The following is a 25,860-nucleotide window of genomic DNA, read 5'->3' on the forward strand; positions in this document are numbered from 1 at the left end:
AATATCTGATCTTTAATTCATCCATTTTCTGCCCGAGGAGGTGTCCGCATGATTTCAAGGCAGACTGAATTGGCCTGTTGGTTGACTTGATCCAGAGAGTAAACAAGTGTCAACCTCAAGTGAACTTTTTAACAGATGGGATCGACTCCTTGAAACCTCTGTCATTATTTGAGGTTCACTCTCCTGACTGGAGGGAATCACTGAAGCCAACACGAATCAAGACATAATTGCTCAATACATTATTCAAAAGGTCTTATTACGGTTTGTCATTTCCAAGATGGCTGGGTAATATATCGCTTCCCGCCTGAAATATGCTCTATAATACATCATTAGCAGAAAGGCAGAGTGATGGCTTTTTACTTTCTTTGCTGTGGCCTTTGTGACTGGGACAGTTACAGAGAGTCAATACTTTTTTAATGAATCACTTTCAACGTTACATGACCTTCACACAACAGCTCAGAAACGGACAGGTTGATAAGTAACGGACGCGGTATGTCAAAACCAATGTCAACATCTAAGGCAGATCCTCCTGGATGGATTGCCCTTTGGCCCCCAGGAGAATTGCTAATCAATGGGTTAGGACCGTCGCTGATATCAATTGATGACGATAGGATTCACCTAACAGACTAAAAGGATGGCAATCCGTCTCAGTCCAACACGTTGCGCTGCAAAGGTACTGCTCAGTTGTCGAGTCATGCTCCTGTCCCCCCTGCTGACTCTTTCCTAACAGGGATTTACAGCTGTGAATAGCGCTGATGGTCTGCTAGAGAGGAGAGGAAAGGTGTGAAGGTGACGATGTACTGCATTAATGATCCCTTCCTCTCACTGCCAACAGTGACACGGACTCCGCCCTGAGAATCAGCTGTCAATTACCTCAGGCGTTACCAGTGGGCCCCTGGAAACTTCCGGGGCAGAAAAAAAAATATTAATTAGATCCAGACTAAGACCTCAACCACTGTTAAATAATTGACTCTCCAGGTGAGTGTAAAAAGAAGAGGACACAGTTCACCAAATCCCCAATTACAAGCTTGTCAAGGTAGCTGCCGAGAGAGAGAGAGAGATCTTTTGAAAACCAAGATGCTTGGACTCACCTTTTGCACTCCTCTCGAAATATGTCGGAGTAAAGGTTAGCCGAGAAAAAGGGAATAAGAAACTTTCAATTACGTGAATGGAATTAGAAACGTTTGGTTTATTACACTGAAACAAACTAGAAAATAAAAAAGAACCCGCCCAGTGGATACACACTAGGCAACGGCACAGAACATGCAGTTTCACGTCCATAACTCATTTAATTAGGATTAAATGATAGAAAAATAAACCATTTACAAAATGTCTACTACAGAGACAGACCAGTGGCATCCAAAACACACATGTTCCACAAACTCAAAATAGTGTGACTATTTTGAAGATATTTTTCAATAACAATTGTTTTGAAACATTGTACCATAAAATAAAATAAACAATGATCGAAACAAAAATTTCACAGTTGAAGGGAGAGCGCACGTGACATGCAGTCTTCGGTGCAAAAAACACACTACACAGTAGTTTCGTGTTTCCATAGTCCAGTTTTTATGTTGGCTGAGCACGAGCTCTCTGTGTTGATTATAGGCATGATCTGCCCATTGTTTTTGAGCGTGCCGTTTTGTGTAGCCAGGTTGAGCCCGTACGACTTGGGCTGGCCGTCCACCAGCTCTGTGTTATTGGGCTGCTTTATGCTACTACTGTCTTTACTCGTAACGGACGCAGAAGTCCCAGCCCCCTCACCTTCTCCTCCTGTTCCTACTGTTGATCCTACACTTCCACTTCCCACTACTCCGATAGCTCCGTTGCCCAGGGCGCTAGTGCTGCCCCCTCCCTTGTCGGTGTAGCGTGAGCGTCGGGGCAGGGACGTGCTGGCGTCACTGCTGTCCTGTAGCGTCTGGCTCTGGTGGCGCTCCCTGTAGGCCATGTAGACTGCCCGTCGGCTGCACCGCGCCTGCTGACTGTCGTGGTGTTCGTGGCGATGCCGCCGGTGGGGGCCGCTCTGCACGCTGCCGTCCACGCTGGTGGGCACGTCATAGGCGTACTCGCGCAGCACCGTGAGTCGGCTGGCCCGGTGGGCCCGCGCCCTGTTCTTGTGATGCCGGCCCGTGGGTCCGTTGGCGGCAGGATTGTTGTTGTTGGGCCGGAACTGCACCTCCACGGGTGCCACGTGCATCTTGATCTCATTGTCCACCGAGTGCTCCGTCAGGCTGTTGTCCAGCATGGCTGCCCCATTGGTGGGCAGGGCTAGTAGGGGCAAGGATTTGTTCTGCGCTGCCTCTGCATGCAGATTGGTCAGTTTACTTCCCTGGGTGGAGTTTCGCACACTGGGGCCACTCTTATTGGTGCAGGATGACTCTGCGCTGCTGTGGGCACACTTGGCCGCATCGTCGTTGCCCCTACCAACTGACCCAGCCGCGGACACCGTGGATGCCCCCGGCAGTGGCAGCAGGGCGTCCTCCTGCGCCGAGTAGGCCCGTCTCTCGGGGCAACAGGCCTGGGCCCAGTGGCGCCTCATGTCCTGGCGGTTGACGCAGTGGTGTGCCATCAAAAAGCCACCCAGAGCCAGCGCCGCAACGCCAAACAGGCAGGAGAACACCAGGTCGGCCGGCCTCTCCTTGGACACTGCCATGGCGCCAAACACCCACAGCAACGCGTAGAGCCCCAGAGCAACCGCCGCGCCCAGGAGCTGTAGCGCGAACGTATGCTCGTTCTCCAGCGCTGACAGGGACACGGCATGGGGAGCCGACACCGTCGAGGACGAGGCGTCGTGGGACTGGAGGTGGAGGAGTGTGGCCGGGACGTCTCCGGCATCGCTGCCCGCTACCGCCAGCCGCTGTTGCTCCTCGGCGGGTTCCTTGAGTTCGTAGCGGCGCTCGGGGTGGCGGCGCAGCTGGAGGAGGATGCTAAGGAAGTACATGCAGTCCACGAAGACGATGAAGCCGACGGGGCCATAGAAGGCCCCCAGGCTGGGCTCCCACGCCATCCAGCAACTGAGGAGAAGACAGAAGGGGAAGGCATCAGTACAAACATACAGTAAATATTTATGTAAATGTGGGACACACGTACAATATCATACACACAAATGTATTGTGCAGATGTGTCGATATATCAGCTGCATTCAGTGAAAACACATGTTGTCAATGAAGCCATAAGACAAGTATGACATGACAAATCTTTGCCAGATGAGTCAAGTGTCACCCATTCAAGTGGTCCACAAACCATTTTTAAATTATAACAACTTCAACATTGTTTTGTGTTTGACTCAACCCATAGCTCATTAAATCAAGTTTTTTTTAAAACACACGCAGGCATTGAGTCTCTTTGAAAATGCGAAAAGCGGGAATAGAGTATCTGTTCCGGAATATTCCACGGGGCGGGTTCCATTCGTCTCAGCTGCAAACTAATTAAACTCCAAAGACTTCAGACAGACACAGGTCCAGATTTCCAAATTACAACCCAAACAGCTGCCACCATAAAGTGAGAGAATGAAAGAGGGGGAGAAATGGAGAGGGAAAGAAAGAGCGAGAGAGCGACAGAAAGAGAGAAGCGAGAACACAAACAGAGAGAGGAAGAATGAGAAGAAAGAGAGACCGACAGACTTGGAAAATGGCAGCAGACGTGAGGTGCCGAGACACACACTATAAATAGCGCTCCCCAATCGGGCTCTCGGAACTTCACAGGGACTCAGAACTTTTCTTCCCCCCACAAAATATTTGTTATTTACATAAAGCTATGCACACGCGCATTCTGGCCAGTCGAAAACAAAAAGCGATTTCTCTTGGGTCTAGTTTTATATATACACAAAGCCTTCTGTCGATATAAAACAGAACAATTTCCATTAACACACACTATAGTAGAATAACTAATTGGTTTCCATACAATGTGACAGTAAACTGGCACTACTTACTATGGTGCGTTGGTCTGGCTACCGTAGTTCTTGATGTTGGCGGCTGCGGTTATGCCACAGACGATGATCGGTATCCCTCCGCCTATTAGGTAGAACCTGGTAGGAAAAGGTAGCGGAAAAAGAACTGAGTAGGACCTGCTTGGGATCAAATTGGTGGTGAGTTGGTTGCAGAGGTGGCATGTGTGCTTGAGGCCTCCGTACTGACACCATGTGGTGGGTGTTAAACCAACGACGCAAACCAAACCCTCTCTCTCCACAAGTCACAGGTATATTTCCAGAAGATACATAATACACACATAATAGTATTAGCAGCTCCTTGTAAAGGGAGAGAAACGCAAAATGGGATTGTACAGCATTTCAACTGATCCTCGTCCACACACTAAACAGTTAGTCTGACTCGGCTATAATGACCAAACCTTTTCATATCTGTGCATTGTGGGAAATGTAGTATTTTACCTCAGCATGGGTCGTGGAGGGGGCGGGGGCTCGTCCAGCTCTTCGTAGTGCTTGGCCTTGCGGGTCACTTGCTTGTAGATGTTGCGTGCCGTCACGCCCACCCACAGAGCTGTGGCCAGGGTCGAGTAGTGCAGAACTATGCCCACCTGGAAAAAAATCACCACCAAGCTCAGTCACGATCAGGATTCCACTTTAAACAAACAACTTCATTATGAAAATGTTCAATGCGCCAAACTGTATGAGTGTACCAAGTATCATGATTTTATGAAAAAGTTCACATATTGCCTGGACTATATAAAGTCTTTATAGAGCATTCACAAATTCTACATAAGCACTACATAGATGCTTCACTAATAATTTATGAGCAAAATACTATGCATTCTGAAAACTCACTTCATAAAATGCTATTGTACTAATTGACCGTTTGTAAAGTTCCTTGACAAAGTAGAGCCTAGCGGTAGGATATCCTTTATTCTAGGGGGCAAAGCGTTATTTTCCAAGATGTTCTCTACCAGCTGGGCTCTTTGTGTTAAGGACAATGAGTAAATGAAAAGAACCCAGTGCAAATCAGCAGGGGCTGCTATACTGCCTTCAGTCCCGTTTCTCCACCCTTCTCATGGATTTAATGGTGGAAACAGCAAGTGTACACTTTGGGGAAAAAGGGCGGAGAATCAGGCATCACACTATGTTGCCAAAGGCAATTTTGCCTCCTCCACAACATCTTGAGATCCCCATATAATTGTGAGATGCTTTTGGCAAGGGAAGGCAGGTTGGCAGTCTGGCTGGCAGGTTGGTAGGCAGATAGGCTGGCACACCAGTGGCTTATGGTGGGGGGGAAATACTCACAGCTTGGCACACGCTGGCGTAACGCGTCTGGTTGATGCCACCCACGAAGACGCCGCAGGTGAGGAAGATGTGGAGGCAGAGGTTGACCAGCATGTGCCAGAACTTACGGCTGATTCGGACAGACCTGGACACGCAACCACAAAGAAATAGTGAGATTCATCAACACATATCAGAATCTGTTACGAGTTTGGAGTGGTGGAGATGTGCTCGTGGAGTGGTGAACATATTAGTGGAGACTGGACAGTATTGGTCCCCAAACTTCCTTGCATTGTCACCCACCCAATAAGAAACATTCTGGCCTGGAATCTTGTGCTGCGACCCGAAAGCGAGTCACAGTCCATCATTTGGTAATATTAGATACCGTACTACTAGTAAGATGGATACTTGGTATCTTATGCACAAGGTATACACTGTATTAGATTCTACTAGGAGGTAGAGCTGTTACCTGTGGTGGTAGACGTAGCTGATGATGATGGCCAGCAGACAGAGCAGGAGGACGATAGCTGTGGCATAGAGGACAGGGTGGAGAGGCTCAATGCTGGGAGAGAAATACTCCACCCCAGTAAGATCCTGTGGGATACACACATCAAAATGTTTGAATGTCATCACTTTAGACAATGTGTCATACAAAAACAAATTAACCCTGAAGAAAAGGTATGGGCCAATTTCGTCAACTCAGGAGATTGTCATGTGATTGTCCCAAAACTAAACAGGTAGTGTTTATAGAGCGTGTGAACCCAAAAAGAGATGTTGAACCCGTCTTGAAAAGGCTAATGTCTCGATGTCAGTATCCTAAATACTCAGAAGCATCGTGGCAAGAAAACAAAAGAAGAAGCGTACTGCATTTACTGAGGAAAACATGTTGGAAACAGCCTTATGTTGTCTCCCGGAGTCACATTTGTTCATTGAGTTTAAAAGGCCATTAAACCCCTGGCCACCCACCATGAGCACGGCGTAGTTGCTGAGCGAGTCACAGGAGAGCGTGGTGAAGTTGTCATGGTGCCGCAGGACACGGCAGCCCTCGCTCTGCCAGCCACCCTGCCCACCCAGCAGGCTGAAGTTCCAGCAGGCGGGCACGGCGTCCGAGCCACGGGCAAACCTCCGCAGCGTGGCGTTCACCGGCACACGCAGTCCGCGCAGCTGGAAACCCTCTGACCAATCAGAGGCAGAGAGACAGAGAGAGAGATGAGGAGAGAGATGAGTAGAGCGATGAGGAGAGAGAGAGAGAGAAAAAGAGAGAGAGGCGTGAGTCTTCAAAACATATCCTGGTGCTTTTATTTATTGGTCCTTTTTTTAGCCACCTTTTCTAAAAATCCAATGCAAGACAAAAGGGTGAAAGGTAGCCTAGCGGTTAGAGCGTTGAGCCAGTAACCGAAAGGTTGCTAGATCAAATCCCCGAGCAGACAAGGTAAAAATGTTTTCGTTCTGCCACTGAACAAGGCAGTTAACCCACTGATCCTGGGCCGTCATTGTAAATAAGAATTAGTTCTTAACGGACTTGCCTATCTGTATTACAGATGGATCCCTAAATCAAAAGTCTTTGCCCAAACCACAAAATTCACTCTTAAAACAAGTCACAACAGTATCTTGAACAAAACCCATCTAATACTTTAGTGGTACAGTGGGGTCCATGTCAGACTCACCTATCTTGGCCAGGAGAACGGGGGTGGCCACGTTCCTCCTCTTCCCACCGTCAGCCAGCAGGGTGGAGTTGCCCGTGGATGGGAAGAGCTTGCCGTTGCGGAAGGCCAGCAAGTGAAGCTTGTAGACGTTGTCGTCGGCCTGGCCCAGGTACTGAGAGAACAGAGAGGGGGGGAGCTGCAGGGACGCCTCCACCATGGTGTTCTAGGGAGAGAAAGAGAGGATTTATTCTTTCATTTTATTTATCCTTTATTTAGTCCCATAGAGATAAAAAAAAAATATGATTGAGTGTACAGCATAATGTGTGATTCTGGTTTAACGTTTTAGTCTACAATTCATTGTTTAGTTAGCATTTACTTAGAAAAGACATGGTTATATGGTAAGCTGTTCTTAGGTTTGTGCTATGGGTGAACCTCAAGACAACACACCTCACTTTGGTAAAACATTTCAAGGGGCAATGATGGCGATATCTAAAACGAATGATGCATCATTTTCAGTCTATATATTGTTAAGGCTAAGGGGACCTGTTTCAATGACTGCTGCTGCTTGCTCTTTGCAGTCTAGGCTACTTTATAAGCCCGTTGTGACAAGTGCTGATGTACAAAAGTTTGTGTTTCTACACATTGGATTGATTGCCTCTCCTTCGGTCATTCCTGGATACTGACCTTGAGAGAGAGGCTAGACAGGGTGCTGGTGACGTTACACTTGAAGCTGAGCTGGCGGTCAGGGTTGCCGTCCAGGTCAATGCGTGGGCCCAGGTCTCGGAGAGCGATGCGTTCAGGCATCAGCTTCTGGAACAGTGTGCATGTCATGCCATTGAAGCTGCTCGCCTTGATGGCGTGGGCCTCCAGGGCGATGTTATGGGAATTCTGGGAACAAATGATAGGAAAAATACGCATGAGGTCAAATAAACAACAATCAGATGTACTTTTAAATTCCAAGAGTAAAAACACACATACAAAACGCCACCTCCCAACGACAATGCATTTACACCCCGATGCCATTTGGTAATGCGATCTCATGATCTGGCGCGATCTTACGGTGGAGTGGGCCTGGGTTCCGCTGGCAAGCTGGTGTACAGAGATCCTCTGGAGACACTCCACGATGCGGGAGCAGGCCCTGGCCTCGCGCTGAGCCAGCCGCAACACCCGCTCATCAGCGTGCATCAGATTACTGGAGATGTCCACCATCACGTCCCCCAACTGAGACAGACAGAACAGGGTTAACACACACACACCACGAAACCACAGAACTACACACAGTTACCTGCAAATACCAGACAGAGGCACACGCATACACAGGCCTTATCAATCGAAACAATAGAGTGCTTTGTTTTTTTATCCAACACTCAATGTAGTCTTTATTATCATCGTCCTGGAAATACCTGAATTTGAGCCTTCGGGTTCCTCTCAGCGCTGACGGAGGGCACAGGGCTCTAGACCAGGGCTGCATTCCAAACACTTAACAGACACACCCTATCCCCTCAGCCCTCAAAGTAAGTAGACACTTCTGATGACGTTTCATGATGTCTGACGAGTATACACTTGCAGAGTGAGGGAGGATGGATTTTTTATTCATTTTTAATGGACCACCTTGTCCGGAAATTCGTCATTCGTTCATCCCGCGATGATTGTGTTTTCAGCCACCGGTAGCTTGTGGGTGCTTTATATGCGCTACAGTCAATTATGATTGCATGTCTACTTATATTAACTATGTAATTATTATGATCGCCAGCAAATTATTTACCCAACCAACGTTAGCCTGCCTAGCTACTTCTGAAGGAAAATTTTTTATTTCTACATTTTCCAAAAGCTAACCAAACAAAAACATCATTACTTTTACAAGACGTGTTTGTGCATCAGTAGCACAATTTCTAACTTATTTACATTCATTCTCCATAATGACGTTTTAAGTTTTGGCGATACTTTTCTTAGCGGATGTACAATCATCGCAAATTGAATTATGGCGCGTTTCAGGCCCCGAAGTGAACATAATTGTACACTCGTAAACTCCATTAAAAAACGAGGGCTGAGGGGCTTACTTTGCGAACTTCCCTTGCTTGGCTAATCATTTGGACCGATGACAAATATGGCTGCGGGGATTCCCCCAAGAGCTTAAGGCGAGGGTAAGTAGACAATGGTGTGTCTTTTACGAGTTTGGTACAACATTGCTCAGGTGCAACATTCAAAGCCTTCCCCAATGAGCACAAACTGCCAGGTGTGAAACCCAACGGACAAAGAAACCCGACCCGGCCTTGCTTTGCAATCCCCCACAGCTCGACAGGAACAATCCCCCATTCCAGATCCTAGCTCATTCGCTTTCATTACGATTCCTCTGTGGATTTAAACAGGACAGGGTTGCTCTGTATCAACTATGAGGAGCGGAATAACATAAAGGGCCAAAGTATCAGCAGTAAGCTGGAGGTGAATACACTGTGTGGCATATTCGCACCTCTCACTTGCACACACAGTAAACACTTAAAAAATACTATTACCTAGCTCTACTTAGAACATTTATTTTGGTTCTGACCCCATTTCCTCTCATTACACTTATGCCTGAGGCCGTGCATGTTACTGTCCTCTCCGAGTGTGTGCTTCTTTATATGAACATCTTATTCATCCATAAAGGTGGGACTGGGAGACTTAAGCGGGACACACCTCCTTGTATTTCTCGGCAAACTTGCCAAACTTCTCGATCATCTCAGCCACGAAGATGACGTCCATCTTGTCTGAGAAGTTGGCGGCCTCGAATGTGTAGACGAGCAGCTGGCGGGCCGTGATCACCGCGTTGGTCATGTTCAGAGGCATCTGGAACACAGAGAGACAGAGAGGTTTAGAAGGACTGTACACAAGGGTGAACGCTTCAAAAAACAACACTTGAGTGTAGGAAGACAAAAAGAATGACAACGCCGACAAAATCAAGAGGGGAGACTTGGCGGGAGATATACAATAAGTTGAAGTTGAAGAAAGAAAAGACAGACAAAGAGAGCAAATCAAACATGGTCAGACAGAGTGTCATGGTCACCTGGTTGATGATGTAGAGGAAGCGAGTTACGTCTTTCTGGTACTGGCAGCGGAAGTAGTCGTCCTTGGCCCACAGGCCCCCGCGGTCACAATGCCGCCCCGCAAGCCGCTCCTCACCCACCGAGCCAGAGTAAATTCCTGTGCCCGACGCCAGCTTGTTGCAGGGCAGGTAGGCTGTGATGCCTGCTAGGGTACGAGGCCATCTGAGAGGTGGGGGGGAACGAGAGAGAAAAACAAAGAGAAAAAGAGAGGGGAGCAAAAGATACAATAGATAGAAAGAGAGGGACAGAGAGAGAGAGAGACATAGTATATAGATAGAAAGAGGGACAGAGAGACCGTGAGTAACGTCTTAGAAGGGTGGGTTTGCCACAATGTGGTGGCATGATTCACATGATGTGTTCCAGGAACATGTGATTACTTATCCGCAACAGCGGTTTACTGAGCTCAACATCATCACTGAAAACTGTGGAGCGCTTTAGTTCCTGCCCAGTACTACTTATTCACTCAATGGATTAAATGCTTTTGACAGTCACTCAACTGGTTCGTATTCATTAGTGCACACTGTGGGAAAACATACCAAAACAGTGTACAAACTAAACTATTGGAATTTCAGGTTAGTAAGGTTGGTGCCTAATGAATACGACCCAGATTTTACTACTAACAACAAGTCTAATATTCAGCCACTAGGTGGTGCCACCGAGCTGAGTTTGTTCCAAAAATAACTGTCTGGTACAAACTTGTTTACCTCAACAAGCCCATTAACAAGTACCTGATTAAATAAGACACTAGATATATATTAATACAATAGATAAATATATTAGATTCATAAAATAGATTAATACAACTACAAACATTTACCTGAAAAATTTCACAGACAGATTACCAACTAATAATAACCTAGTCTAGCATAAAATGTGATAGTGAAAGTAGCACCCCCTCACCTGAAGTCACCCTTGTTGTTGGACACTCTGTCGGGTGGGCAGTACTTGGCGGAGCTCTCCAGAACCACAATGTCGACGGTACGGGTGGTGTTCCCTCGGCTGGTCCTCACACGACACTCCCATTTCCCAGTTGAAGCAGGCTGGATGTTGGAGATGGTCAACGCACTGAGTAAAGAACAAAGGGGAACAAGTAAATCAAATATTACTGCCAAAGACGGAAAGAGAGAGTAGACCGCTTTTAACCATGTATGCCGAGAGGCACCATTTGCATCAGATGTTTAAATGCACAATCTGTCATTTTAATTTACAGTCCAAAAGTGGTACCCCAGCTGTCTCTTGCGGCCTACTGCTTAGCTGATTTAAAGAGGGTTAGGTCAGTTGTGCTTTGTGGAAACAATCAATCAAATCCTATTTACATAGCCCTTTTTACAATAACATTTGTCATCAAGTGCTTGACAGTAACCTTCCCTTAACCTCCAAGCAGCAGCAGGGGTGAGGAAAAACTCATCTAAGGGTGCCGTTCTCATTACCACCGTCTTCTATCTATCCACCAACCCGCCCACAAGTACCGTCCCCCTTACCTGGCGATGAGGGAGCAGTTCTGTACCATACTCTTCTCAATGAAGATGCCCTGGGCTGCATCGGGCTCCACCATGCGGCCGTCCTGGTACCACAGCACCTGCATGTCCTCCGCCACGAACGAGGCCTGGCACTGGAAGGGCAGGCTGTCGCCCTGGAACACAACCTGACGCTGGGACGGAGTCAGCTGGAAGGAAGGCAGTTCCAGGGGTGCGTCTGGAGGGTAGGGGAGTATGGGGGTTACATTTTAGTGCATCACTCTCTCTAGACTGCATGTCTGGGTAGGATTGGGTTAATTCAAGTTATTTGTTCACAACTGAATTCTTCTCCTCAGGGGTGAAGCCAGGTGCGAAATGAAGCCCATCTGTAAATAGCACACCCAACTACCTCATCCCCATATTGTTTTTTTTTTGTTTTTTTGCTATTTTGCACCCCAGTATCTCTACTTGCACATGATCTGCACATCTATCACTCCAGTGTTAATGTTAAATTGTCATTATTTATTGCCTTACCTCCCTAATCTTATTACATTTGCACACACTGTACATACACTTTTTCTATTGTGTTATTGTTGTTTTTGTCGCACTGCTTTGATTTATAATCTTGGCCAGGTCACAGTTGTAAATGAGAACTTGTTCTCAACCAGCCTACCTGGTTAAATAAATGTGAAATAAAACTTTAAAAATAAAAAGGGGATCATTTCAAACATTGCTACCTATTTGTCACTCGGTCATGTGTCTCCACTTGTAAAAGCTGTGCCACGTATTTCCTAACCCGTGCAGTGAAGAGTGCCAAACTGATAAGACAGGGCAAGCACAAACAAAACACTGCAGTGCTCCGTACTGCTGGCCCTTCCCTTATCGCCTGTGTCATTGGACAACTCCCACTCCCAACAACGCCAGCAACTAAAGCCATCTCTGAACTGAACACAAAATAACTGCACTATACGCCATTTGTTCATCTCTCTGCATTTTGATATACCCTGTACATCCACCGTATATCAACTGTATATACCCTGTACATCCACCGAATATCAACTGTATATACCCTGTACATCCACTGTATATCAACTGTATATACCCTGTACATCAACCATATATCAACTGTATATACCGTGTACATCCACGTATATCAACTGTATACCCCCTGTACATCCACGTATATCAAATGTATATACCCAGTACATCCACCGAATATCAACTGTATATACACTGTACATCAACCATATATCAACTGTATATACCCTGTACATCCACGTATATCAACTGTATATACCCTGTACATCCACGTATATCAACTGTATATACCCTGTACATCCACCGTATATCAACTGTATATACCCTGTACATCCACCGAATATCAACTGTATATACACTGTACATCCACCGAATATCAACTGTATATACCCTGTACATCCACCTGTATATACACTGTACATCCACCTGTATATACACTGTACATCCACCGTATATCAACTGTATATACCCTGTACATCCACCGTATATCAACTGTATATACCCTGTACATCCACCGTATATCAACTGTATATACCCTGTACACCCACCGTATATCAACTGTATATACAATGTACATCCACCGAATATCAACTGTACATCCACAGTATATCAACAGTATATACACTGTACATCCACCGTATATCAACTGTATATACACTGTACATCCACCGTATATCAACTGTATATACCCTGTACATCCACCGAATATCAACTGTATATACCCTGTACATCCACCGTATATCAACTGTATATACCCTGTACATCCACCGTATATCAACTGTATATACCCTGTACATCCACCGTATATCAACTGTATATACCCTGTACATCCACCGTATATCAACTGTATATACCCTGTACATCCACCGAATATCAACTGTATATACCCTGTACATCCACCGAATATCAACTGTATATACCCTGTACATCCACCTGTATATACACTGTACATCCACCGAATATCAACTGTATATACCCTGTACATCCACGTATATCAACTGTATATACACTGTACATCCACCGTATATCAACTGTATATACCCTGTACATCCACCGTATATCAACTGTACATCCACGTATATCAACTGTATATACACTGTACATCCACCGTATATCAACTGTATATACCCTGTACATCCACCGTATATCAACTGTATATACACTGTACATCCACTGAATATCAACTGTATATACCCTGTACATCCACCGTATATCAACTGTACATCCACCGTATATCAACTGTATATACCCTGTACATCCACCGTATATCAACTGTATATACCCTGTACACCCACCGTATATCAACTGTATATACAATGTACATCCACCGAATATCAACTGTATATACCCTGTACATCCACCTGTATATACACTGTACATCCACTGTACATCCACCAAATATCAACTGTACATCCACCGTATATCAACTGTATATACCCTGTACATCCACCGAATATCAACTGTATATACCCTGTACATCCACCGTATATCAACTGTATATACCCTGTACATCCACTGTATATCAACTGTATATACCCTGTACATCCACTGTATATCAACTGTATATACCCTGTACATCCACCGTATATCAACTGTATATACTTTACATCCACTGAATATCAACTGTATATACCCTGTACATCCACCGTATATCAACTGTACATCCACCGTATATCAACTGTATATACACTGTACATCCACCGTATATCAACTGTATATACCCTGTACATCCACCGAATATCAACTGTATATACCCTGTACACCCACCGTATATACACTGTACATCCACCGAATATCAACTGTATATACCCTGTACATCCACCTGTATATACACTGTACATCCACCGAATATCAACTGTATATACCCTGTACATCCACCATATATCAACTGTATATACCCTGTACATCCACCGAATATCAACTGTATATACACTGTACATCCACTGTATATCAACTGTATATACACTGTACATCCACCGTATATCAACTGTATATACCCTGTACATCCACTGAATATCAACTGTATATACACTGTACATCCACTGAATAGCAACTGTACATCCACCTGTATATACCCTGTACATCCACCGTATATCAACTGTATATACACTGTACATCCACTGAATATCAACTGTATATACACTGTACATCCACTGAATATCAACTGTATATACCCTGTACATCCACCGTATATCAATTGTATATACCCTGTACATCCACCGTATATCAACTGTATATACACTGTACATCCACCGTATATCAACTGTATATACATTGTACATTCACTGTATATTTGTATATAAACTGTTCTTTCTCCCGAGTGGCACAGAGGTCTAAGACACTGCATCTCAGTGCAAGAGGAGTCACTGCAGTACCTGGTTCGAATCCAGGCTGCATCCCATCCGGCCGTGATTGGGAGTCCCGTAGGGTGGTGCACAATTGGCCCAGCACAATTGGTAGGCCGTCATTGTAAATAAGAATTTGTTCTTAACTGACTTGCCTAGTTAAATAAAGGTAAAAAAATAAAAGATCTTATAGCTCTATACTCACTCTACCTAGTTGTATGTAAACTCTGTTGTCTGTATTCTGTCTCTAAATGTAGTCGATCACTAGCACCATATATCACCAAGTACAACTCTGAGCATGTGTAAAGGTAGCTACTTGGCGAATAAAGGTGATTCTGAACTGAAAATAGAGTGCAGAGCCAAATGCTAGAGGTTGCACGTCCATCTGTTCTGTATATCGGTCTTGGACGACCGCGTGCTAACGACTGATGCCATGTAAAAATGTGTTCATGTGAGGTCGAAGTGCCCAGATCAGATGTTTGGGCATGGTTATGCGTGACTGTGCTAGAGTTTGAAGATGTGTGTGTACGCATCAAAAGGTAGTCTCTTACTAGGAGCTCTGGTACAAACAAGGTGATGTAAAGGGGTAACAGGTGTGTGTTTGTGTTCTCACGAAACTTTGTATGTACGTGGAGCTTAAGGGCTTTAAGGTGATGAGTAGTTGTAGGACCAGGTGTGTGTGTGTGTGTGTCCTTACCACAGGTGAACAGCTCAGGCTTGGTGGAGGTGATGAGCTGGCCCTGCAGGGAGCGAGGGTAGGAGCAGCTGGTGTCCTTCACCCCCACGTTGTTGTCTTTGATCCAGTGCAGCAGCCACAACAGGTTGCAGTCGCAAAGCAGGTACGGCGTCTGGAACTCCCTGAGGTAACGTGGGGACAGGCAGAGTTAAAAAATACATTAAAAAAAGGAGCATTACTTTCAGTTTCATTTACAGTGAAAAGTGAACCTACTTTCTATGCTGTGTTCCTCTTATCTACTTTTTATTGCCTCTCTGCAATTGTTTGTAAACTGAGGGTTGGGCCCTTGGTGGATGGAACCATTAGAATCTTTGTTTTGCTTCCTGGCTGAATGTGTTTGCATTACCTTGAGTTGTGAACCAGGAAATAAAAGATACAGATTGCACCTATTGGTGCATTTCTACAACAGGGTATTGTACTATACTCTTTAAAGTACCTCGAATAGAAAACCCACTACACTGCCACAGGGTGTCATGGAACAGCGTTGCAGGGCCTGAACTCTAAAGCATACTTACAAAGTCTTCAATGACACCAAGCTGTCAAACGTCCCTTGGGCCAGCGATGAAAACATGTTTCCTGAAAGGTTTCTGAAAGGACAAGATGAAGGCTATCAATCATCTACAACAGATCAAATCATATATGCCAATCTGTCACATCACACAATCAGAACCCAAACACAACCTGTCACTGGCAACTCCATTGAGATGTCCAGGAATCTTAATCCTCACCTTTGCATCGTAGGGAAAAGGACATGGAATTATATGTTGCAGCTGTGGCACTGAGACCCGTGGGGGAACCATGGGTATTATGCTAATATCACAGCACCTGGAAGCCACCATTTTCTGAGCAGGGCAATTACTATTAGGGCGTTGGAGCCAGATATGTCACATTCACATGAATGTCCTTATCAATGACCTTATCCTTATCAATGACTTATTTTTAGGGTGGATAGGGGGGAAATGCAAACAGTTTTCAAAGAAAAACAATACTATGGATCTGGCGTATTTAAACAAAGTAATAAAGGAAAAATAACTACTACTTACAGTCGAACTAGACTTGTGAGGCCTTTGAATATGTCCACGTTGAGGCAGCCAATGCGATTGTTGGACAGGTCTCTGTAGAAAGCAAAACAAATGGAGATTCTGGTTATATTCTGTCCTGATTTACTCAAGTCAAACAGCAGCAACAGTCTAAGAAACGTAATATGCCATCGTAAATTGTACAAACAGCATGAAATTCATGACTAGAGTCAATTGACCTCATGTGGTGACTCGGCGAATTCTAATAAATCCACATTGTAGCTCAACAAATCAAAAAGTGGAGAAAACTGTCAACTCAATTAAAAGACGGGTGATGTCATTCGCAGAGACAGGTTGGGACAGAGGCAGGGATTGAAAAATCCAGGTCTGTCAGTTTTACAACTTTTCAAGGTGATTTGAGACGATGCCTGTGTTCGCCCCGAGGCGGCTTTCACATCAAAGCTGTTAGTAACACACTATACTAGTTGAAATTAATGTATTATGATTGATGTCATACACATCAAAGTGTGTCTTTTTCACCAGGACCTGACACAAAGTGTCTGCCAAACATCAGGTAGTATTATCGATCTTTGAAGAAACCGTGTTTGGGCAAGGATTTTATTTAGTCTACATTGTGAAAATATGATTTTGATCAACTCAAAGATAGTTCAAACTAGAAGAAATGATGATGGAAGGCAGTTTGAAACAACCATGTATAAAATCAAGGATGTGGTGTATATGCAAGCCGTTACAGCTGAACAAAACGGATATGCTAAACGACTCGAACGTAAACAAATGACTCGAGTGTAACATTGGAACGGCCAGAAGAGGCCTCACAATACCCTACAAACTAGACCCTGCTAGCTGCAAGCTACAACCCTAGCCCAAGGCCTAATGCCAGGGCAGCATCAGACACTTAAATGCTTAGAAAATAAGTGTGGAGCGCATTACGTAAACATCCTGGTGTTGGTCTAATTATTGTTGTGGTTCCTAGGGAGGGTGGCAGCTGGGGAATTTACTGAGTGAGGTGGTTAGTTCCGCCTGGCCTGGGAAAAACCTTTCAAGGGTTGCCAAGAAGTCATGCTGGCATCCCGTGTCTGAGGAGGATCACCTACTGGGGTGGAACTCCCTTAGCTAAAGGGATAAACTCCCACCCTGCCAATGCTGCCATGGCATAGCATTAGACATGGTCCAGTGCTTTGCAGTTGGGAGTGCAGTGTGACGTCAAAGCAGCCCACATAAGGAGAAAATGGCCATCTCTCACAAATTAGCCACATCATCCCAAATATATTCCAACACATGTTTGTTTTTTAAAATCTTGTGGTCTATCCATTAAAGTAGCAGCAGCGCTCAACATTACAGCAGACCCAGAGCAAGCTGTCTGTTGTGATATGAGCAGATATAAAAATAGACGGGTGTGTAAGTAACAAGACGGGGTCAGTGACTGTTCAGCTGTCGGTGGAATGTAGCGGCTGCTGCCGGGTGGTAAGGCCCTGGAGTGGCCAGTAGGGGGTTGGAGCTTGAAGTTGCCCCTAGACACTGGATCTTGGGTCCATTTTAAATTTCCCCCCCACTAATGGTTAACGTCAGGATTGGGGGAAGGGAGGCTGATCCTAGATCTGTAGATAGGGGAAACTTCACCCCAGAGATACATGAATGGGTTGCATCCAGCAAAAAAAATGTGCTTTGTCACATCATAGGCATCTTATGGCTCTATTGACAACGTATACATTTAGCTGAATGCAGCTGATATATGGACACGTCGCACCTGAGTCTAGACCTACTTTCTGCACATCAGGACCTTGACTAGCTGTATCAGGTGGTAAAACAGGGTTGGAGCTAGCCTCCCTTTGGGCTCTCTCCCCCCAGGGTATTACAGTATCTACTCCACCACCCCTAGCCAGTCAGCCCCAAACAGCTGGGACCAGGCACCATGTGACTGATCCCAGATCAGATGTTTGTCCCATGACGTGTCCAAAGCAACCCTCAAAACGTTGCGGTCATGTTAGCTTTGCTTTTCATTTACTACAGTGGGAGCGGCTCAGTTGCAGCTCGTATCCGTCAGCTGGGTTGAAATAGGATAACATTTCCTAACAATGTACACTGGAATGGACATTGACCTACATTTCGATTCATTACAAATGATGACAATGAAAAGGGGTGAAGTAATACATTGTAGCATGCATTGAACATGTCTGTTTTTTCAAGAGAAACTCCAAGAAAAATGTCAAGTCTGACATCGCTCTCCTCTCTCCGACAAGACGGATAAAAGAGGCAAGCAGCTTCGGTTTGGCCAAGTCGCTCGAGTCTTAAAAACGAGCGAAAATCTAATTAGGCTCTTTGAAGTGAGGTACAGGGACAGATGGGAGAAATTAAAGATTGGCTGAGGCTGAGAGAGAGAGAAAACTGAGTCTTTGTCGGGCGCTTTCGCTACTGACTGCATTGGAAGAGAGAGGGAGCGTGTATTTTCATGTCCTCCCTGTCAATTAACTCCATCACCCTTTTCCAGAAGCAGATGAGGGCGGGCTGGAGGGTAGGTGCACAGCGTGCCAGCAGTCACCACAGGGCTTCTGTTTACAGCACCAGGCCCAAGTTCAAGACTCATTTTACCTCAGCTACTCCTTTCGCACTTTTGCTAGTTGAGGAATATGTTGTAAGCGATATGTTGGAGACGCAGCCAGAGACAGGAGCAAATTCATGATTTAACCACCTCCTGACAACCTGTCTGTGCTGTATATTTCCACTGCCAAACATGTTAAATTATGTGCAAAGACTGCTGTGTCTTCTGACCATAATACTGATGCATTTATAATCAGTGGATATCCAGTGTTTCTGATCAATTCATTTCGACCCAACGTTGACATTGTGTTATATAGGCGCATGCAAGATGAAATAGCTGTTGGCTGAATGATTTGTAGGTTGGCTGAGGGAATTACAGTTAGCTATACGTTTAGGAAATATAGGTCTACAGTTGGTTGTAAAATGGTTGAGGCTTGACAAGGGGAAATTAAGCTCTGCCCAAGCCAAGGAGACAACCTTCCTGTCTCACTCACAGCTCCGCACTAGCATCCAAACTATAGTTTATGTTGGTAAGGACCGGCAGTTATAAGATGATTGCAATACACAAAAGGCGCACACACACAGACAGAGACACACAAACACTCAGAAGAGTGCACAGGCACAAACACACTCATACGCGCTCTCTCTAGCACAGACACACAGACCCACACACATGCCCATCCATCCATTCCCCTTTCCATGAATGTGTGAAAGTAGATAGGGCCTCATGCAGTCTCAAGTGGTCCCTGGCAAGGGCCCAAGTGGACTGGTGAACTGAATAGAACATTGCTTGAAGCATTAAAACACAGAGAATCTCACTGCCGATAAGTACCTATCGGCAGTCTATCACAGTGGGAGGCCGTTCCTTCTCTTGCTAGAACAAAAGCGGTACCTGCCGACCCGGTAGCAACGAACGTACCGATTTTACTCGTAAAATCACAATGCTTGTCAGTGGCCAACAACTTTACTTTGAGCCAATCAGACAGCACAAATCCCTACGTGGGAGAGCAAAAGAAAAGGGGGATTTTCTCTGCACATCCACGGGTGAGACAGTCACACTTCATATGCAATGTAGGCTATGGGATGGTAGCTAGCTAAGTGCGCAAAACACTTCTTCCAAGCTAGATAACCATTGTATCTAGAATTGACATTATAATTCAATCACAATGGATTAGCTAGTTTCCATGATCAGCTGCCTGTGTTAGCTGCCGAGTTAGTGCAGGGTCCTTAGCTAGCTAGCTATGCTGTGTTAGCTAACGAATATGCTAACATTAGCAAGTTAGCTAAACATTTGGCTCTTGACTGCCACTGGCAGTATGGGATAATGGAGTGTGAATTAAATAGTTTCTTCGTCATCTTGCTAGGTAGTGATCTAGCTGTGGCCATCTGGCTAATATAATAAGGACTTTTTACAAAATAACAATTAAAATTGCAGACAGCTTGGAATCTAGACCATTAGCAATACCCACGGATATGCATTGCCAAACGAAGCTACTGCCACCTTCTGGTTTGGAGTATTTTAACAAGGGGCGAGTGGCTGACGACTTCGCTGTGTGAACACACAAGAGATCGACTGCCGACACTCTGTTCAAAGGCGCTAAGTACTGTTGCCAGGCAAAAGTTTTAAAATCCTACCAGTGTGTCTGAGCTTTTACAGCTGTCGCTTACATAGACTGGATAGGCTAGACACAGAGTTAGCAATTGCCTCTCTCTCAGAAACAACAGATAGGGCCAAGAGTATTGAAACCTGGCAAAGACCGTTCGGTCGAAATGTTGCATTGTGGGAGCATATACAACAGTGTGTATTTTTTTTCTTTCTTTTATACAACAGTTTTGGACATGGTGCGTTATGGATGCAGTATAATAAATCTGATGTTGAGCAATAGAGGATCGGCTTAGACGCATATTTAAAACCGTTCAGCCCATGACTCGTCCATCTGCCAAGAAAATGACAAATTTGATTAAGATGAAAATTATTTATTGCTGATGGTGATATTGATAATACTCACAGTCTTTTGAGTGCGAGCAATCCAAGGAAAGCCCCAGGTTCAATACGGCTGACGATGTTGTTCCGCATGTCCCTGTGAAAGACAAACAAAGGGTAAGCCACAAGAAAATAAAAAGGCAATCTAAATGTCAAGTGCACAACAAAGAACGTCTGGTTCGTGTCACGGCATATTGCAATCAACACATTATGAATATTTGCAGCCAACTTGATCCAAAAATACCATTCCCCAATGAGTAAGACATATTATTTTACGCATCTAATAACACAAAGATATTCTCTCTAGGCCTGCTCAAATAAATAAAAAATTACAGTCGAAGAAACACACTTCAGATCAGAGGTGTTCCCGAAATCCACATAAATACAGTGGATTGTGAGAAAGACAAAAGGGACAAAAGGTGGAGTTTTTCCTTGACTTCTCCAAGGACGTTCAGGACCAGAGAAAAGCGTTCATGGAGGTGAGACACGTGCATGAAAGTGTGTCGCGGACGTCAATGAGGCCGAACGATCTGAGTGGCGTGGTAGGCTATGGAAGATCCCCATGATGGCGGTGGTTCATCACGGATTAACTACCATTTTTCTCTAAGCTGAGAGAACTTCCTATGTTGTGAGTAATAGTCTCACTGAGTGTTTATGCTGTGAATGCTGCCTACAATTTATCATTCTGATTTACAGTTGATATCATCATAGTACTCGATTGAGCAGCAATCTAGGCCAAGCATATCATTTGTTTTACGGTCATAGTAGGGATAAACATATATTTTTTTGTTGGTTTTCACTCGCATGTTCGTGCCCTGTGTGATGGGCACAACCCAAAGTGTTAGTTGGCTTATTTATCATTATGACCAATATCGGACACCCTTTGGTGTTGGTTCTCTGCTTACATTCCTGCCTTATGGAATTAGACAGTTCACGAGAAAGATCATCTCTTCTCTTTGGGAGTATAATGAGCAGCCTGTCTTTATGTCCAATGGTTTTGGTTGATCCATGTCATTTCAATGACATGTCATCGCTGTCATATCAAAATGTATATGGTCATGCCTGTATTTGGTGTTGGTAAAACGTCCTTATTCTAGTTGGAGCGTCAGTGCTGGGAAGTCCTCGGTACACTTCACATGGATGAAGGCCTGGTTGAGGGGAGGGCGATTTAAAAAATAAATAATTGTGTTGCGTGCTTTTGGGATATGTTTATGACATATTTGTTCTATGGGAAGTTTAGTGTTCTGTGGGGTGCACTACCAGTCGTTCGCTTTTCTTTGATTCAAAAGCAAAGGCTATCCAAAAGGCATTGATTTAAAATGCTTTAATAGTCATGTTTTGGTAATAGTATATTTACAACCTTTCAGACGTGACCAACGTGATTCAAATGCACAAATCAAGTGGATGCTGCAGTGTATCCAAGTGGCATTTTGAGCAACTGCTTGCACGCGCGTTACCACTCCACTATGCCTCCCTGCCACGGATTTTGCACCATCAGTAGAGATACCAACATGAGCAGCAGCTGCATTTGGCTACATACGGACCGTTAGTGGAATTCCGGCGAGAGAGTAACAGTTAATGTGATTGGATGTTCATTATTTGACTAGGTTGCCTGTATTTGACATTGTGCTGTTATTTCGCTGAACACTAGATGGTTTCATTTTATTTTTGGCAGTGAAACAAGGCTACTCAGGTGAGAGAGAAACTAACTCAAATGTATAACCCCGTTGGAAAATCTAAAATGTGCATTTAAAAAAAGGCCAATCACGTTTTTATTTGGCGTACACCAGTTTGGGAATATCTGCCATAAATACATTCAACCCCCAAAAAAGAGGTGTATATTCTATTTTCCAAAAGTATACATGTTCAAGTGGGAAAATAGTTTAAGGACATAGAGGGACAAATCTTGACTTTACTTGTATTGGTTTCAGGCCAAAATATAATATGAACATTTATGCTCTGAATGAGGAGAACCCAGACTTCTTCTGTCAATTTAACAAAATAATATTGGATTTTGGTTATTTTTCTCTGGTACTAGGGGGGGAGGGACTATAATCAGGTCCCTGATGCATTTTTATACAAATCCAAAAATGGTCTAACCAAGACCTCCAAAACGAGGATGCTGGTGACTGATATATGGAGACTGATCAATCCAAACCCTTGTGATTACACATTCTTTTTGAATAGGCACACTGTTTATTCACGAGTCGACTACTTTATCTCACACTCTCCGATAGATAAAGTGGGTCCTTGCAGTGTGGGCACAATAGCTATGACAGATCATGCACCCATTGATCTGACTGTTGACATGGGAGAAGAAAGATAAAAATGTAAAATGTTGGCGATTGAACAACAGCCTCTTACAGGACAAGGATTTTTGTGAAATCCTTAACACACACACACATTACGACACTCTTTGAAACAAATAGGGAAGCTTTTAAAGCATACATACGAGGAGTAATGATACAACGATCAGCTACTATTAAGAAATTAAATAAACAGAAAATGTATAAACTTGAAACAGAGCTCAAAACGCTGGAGAGGGAATATTGTTCCAATCCTAACAACATTTCTCTGGTAAACCTGACAAAAACCAAATACGAGCTGCATACTTTATTCAGTAAAAAAGCTGAAGCAGAGATGATACAAAATCAGGTGAAAAGGCAGGAAAACTGTTGGCCAGTCAATTGAAATCTAGAGAAACAGATCTTCAAACAGGTGGAATCAGAAATAAGACAGGCAAGCTGATTACCAATCAGAAAAAATAACTACATATTTCAAGACCTTGAAAGCAGAGGCATTCTTTCAGAATGTGAACCTTCCTAAACGTACAGAGGAAGACTGGGCTGGACCACCCCATTACTTTAGAGGAATTGACCAAAAAAAGACAAGCACACAGTGGTAAAACTCTGGGGTTGGATGGGATACCCAGTGATTTCTAGAAAAGGTTTGCAGAGCAGCTTAGCTCAGTAATATTGAAAACATTTAACACATCGATTGAGTTCCGACCTACGCGTGATGCAGTAATCACCCTAATTGTATTTATTTTATTTGTTTTTATTTCACCTTTATTTAACCAGGTAGGCCAGTTGAGAACAAGTTCTCATTTACAACTGTGACCTGGCCAAGATAAAGCAAAGCAGTGCGACACAAACAACAACACAGAGTTACACATGGAATAAACAAGAGTACAGTCAATAACACAATATAAAAAAAGTACTCAGAAATGGAAAGGATCCCCATGAATGTGGGAGCTACTGTCTAATTTCTTTGATAAATTGTTACGGAAAATTGTTTACAAAACTTCTGGCTATGGAGGGTGAATCATAACATTAAGAAAATCATAAATACAGACCAGGTGGGATTTATGAAAAGCAGAACTTCATCTGACAATCCTACAGCATGTCATCTGGAAGGCAAAAGATTTGGATACTTCAGTGGCAGCCTTGTCCCCAGACGCAGAGAAAGCCTTTTATAGGGTGGGCTGGGACGACCTGCATTACACTAGAAATACATTTGGATTTGGACAGGGCTTTCAGAATATTATTAAACATACAGTTGAAGTCTGAAATTTACATACACTTAGGTTGGAGTCATTAAAACTCATTCTTCAACCACTCCACACATTTCTTGTTAACAAACGATAGTTTTGGCAAGGCGGTTAAGACATCTACTTTGTGCATGACAGAAGTCATTTTTCCAACAATTGCTTACAGACCGATTATTTCACTGTATCACATTTCCAGTGTGTCAGAAGTTTACATACACTAAGTTGACTGTGCCTTTAAACAGCTTGGAAAATTCCAGAAAATGATTTCATGGCTTTAGAAGCTTCTGATAGGCTAATTGACATAATTTGAGTCAATTGGAGGTGTGCCTCTTCATTTGGCATCATGGGGAAATCAAATTAAATCAGCCAAGACCTCAGACATTTTTTTGTAGACCTCCACACGTCTGGTTCATCCTTGGGAGCAATTTCCAAACGCCTGAAGGTACCACGTTCATCTGTACAAAAATAGTATTCAAGTATAAACTCCATGGGACCACACAGCCGTCATACCGCTCAGGAAGGAGACGCGTTCTGTCTCCTAGAGATGAACGTTCTTTTGTGCGAAAAGTGCAAATCAATCCCAGAGTGGCAGCATCATGTTGTGGGGGTGCTTTGCTGCAGGAGGGACTGGTGCGCTTCACAAAATAGATGGCATCATGAGGCAGGAAAATGATGTGCATATATTGAAGCAGCATCTCAAGACATCAGTCAGGAAGTTAAAGCTTGGTCGCAAATGGGTCTTCCAAATGGACAATGACCCCAAGCATACTTCGAATGTTGTTGCAAAATGGCTTAAGGACAACAAAGTCAAGGTATTGGAGTGGCCATCACAAAGCTCTGACCTCAATCCTATAGAAATTTTGTGGGCAGAACTGAAAAAGAGTGTGCGAGCAAGGAGGCCTACAAATCTGACTCAGTTACACCAGCTCTGTCAGGAGGAATGGGCCAAAATTCACCCAACGTATTGAGGGAAGCTTGTGGAAGGCTACCTGAAACATTTGATCCAAGTTAAACAATTTAAAGGCAATGCTACCAAATAATTGAGTGTATGTAAACTTCTGACCCACTGGGAATGTAATGAAATAAATATAAGCTGAAATGAATCATTCTCCCTACTATTATTCTGACATTTCACATTCTTAATATAAAGTGGTGATCCTAACTGACCTAAGACAGGGAATTTTTTACTAGGTTTAAATGTCAGGAATTGAGAAAAACTGAGTTTAAATGTATT

At 44.1% G+C, this 25,860-nt stretch overlaps 1 protein-coding gene across 1 annotated transcript in view; it reads right to left on the reverse strand.

Moving 5' to 3' along the window:
• Positions 1–1,169: 1,169 nt before the first annotated feature.
• Positions 1,170–25,860, reverse strand: part of LOC112214701 (adhesion G protein-coupled receptor A3) — a 67,084-nt gene continuing 42,393 nt past the window's right edge. Inside the window, exons 3-19 of the mRNA XM_024373653.2 lie at positions 21,102–21,173; positions 16,558–16,629; positions 16,030–16,101; positions 15,476–15,636; positions 11,420–11,633; positions 10,839–11,003; positions 9,899–10,100; positions 9,532–9,681; positions 7,915–8,076; positions 7,540–7,743; positions 6,877–7,078; positions 6,176–6,384; positions 5,679–5,803; positions 5,234–5,357; positions 4,388–4,533; positions 3,932–4,027; positions 1,170–3,014 (exon numbers count right to left, since the gene is read on the reverse strand). Coding sequence (XP_024229421.1) covers positions 1,535–3,014; positions 3,932–4,027; positions 4,388–4,533; positions 5,234–5,357; positions 5,679–5,803; positions 6,176–6,384; positions 6,877–7,078; positions 7,540–7,743; positions 7,915–8,076; positions 9,532–9,681; positions 9,899–10,100; positions 10,839–11,003; positions 11,420–11,633; positions 15,476–15,636; positions 16,030–16,101; positions 16,558–16,629; positions 21,102–21,173 — 3,856 coding nt within the window. The 3' untranslated portion in view covers positions 1,170–1,534. The remainder of the gene's footprint in view (positions 3,015–3,931; positions 4,028–4,387; positions 4,534–5,233; positions 5,358–5,678; positions 5,804–6,175; positions 6,385–6,876; positions 7,079–7,539; positions 7,744–7,914; positions 8,077–9,531; positions 9,682–9,898; positions 10,101–10,838; positions 11,004–11,419; positions 11,634–15,475; positions 15,637–16,029; positions 16,102–16,557; positions 16,630–21,101; positions 21,174–25,860) is intronic.

This window comes from Oncorhynchus tshawytscha, linkage group LG15 (genome assembly GCF_018296145.1).
Source record: "Oncorhynchus tshawytscha isolate Ot180627B linkage group LG15, Otsh_v2.0, whole genome shotgun sequence".
NCBI classification, from domain to species: Eukaryota; Metazoa; Chordata; class Actinopteri; order Salmoniformes; family Salmonidae; genus Oncorhynchus; species Oncorhynchus tshawytscha.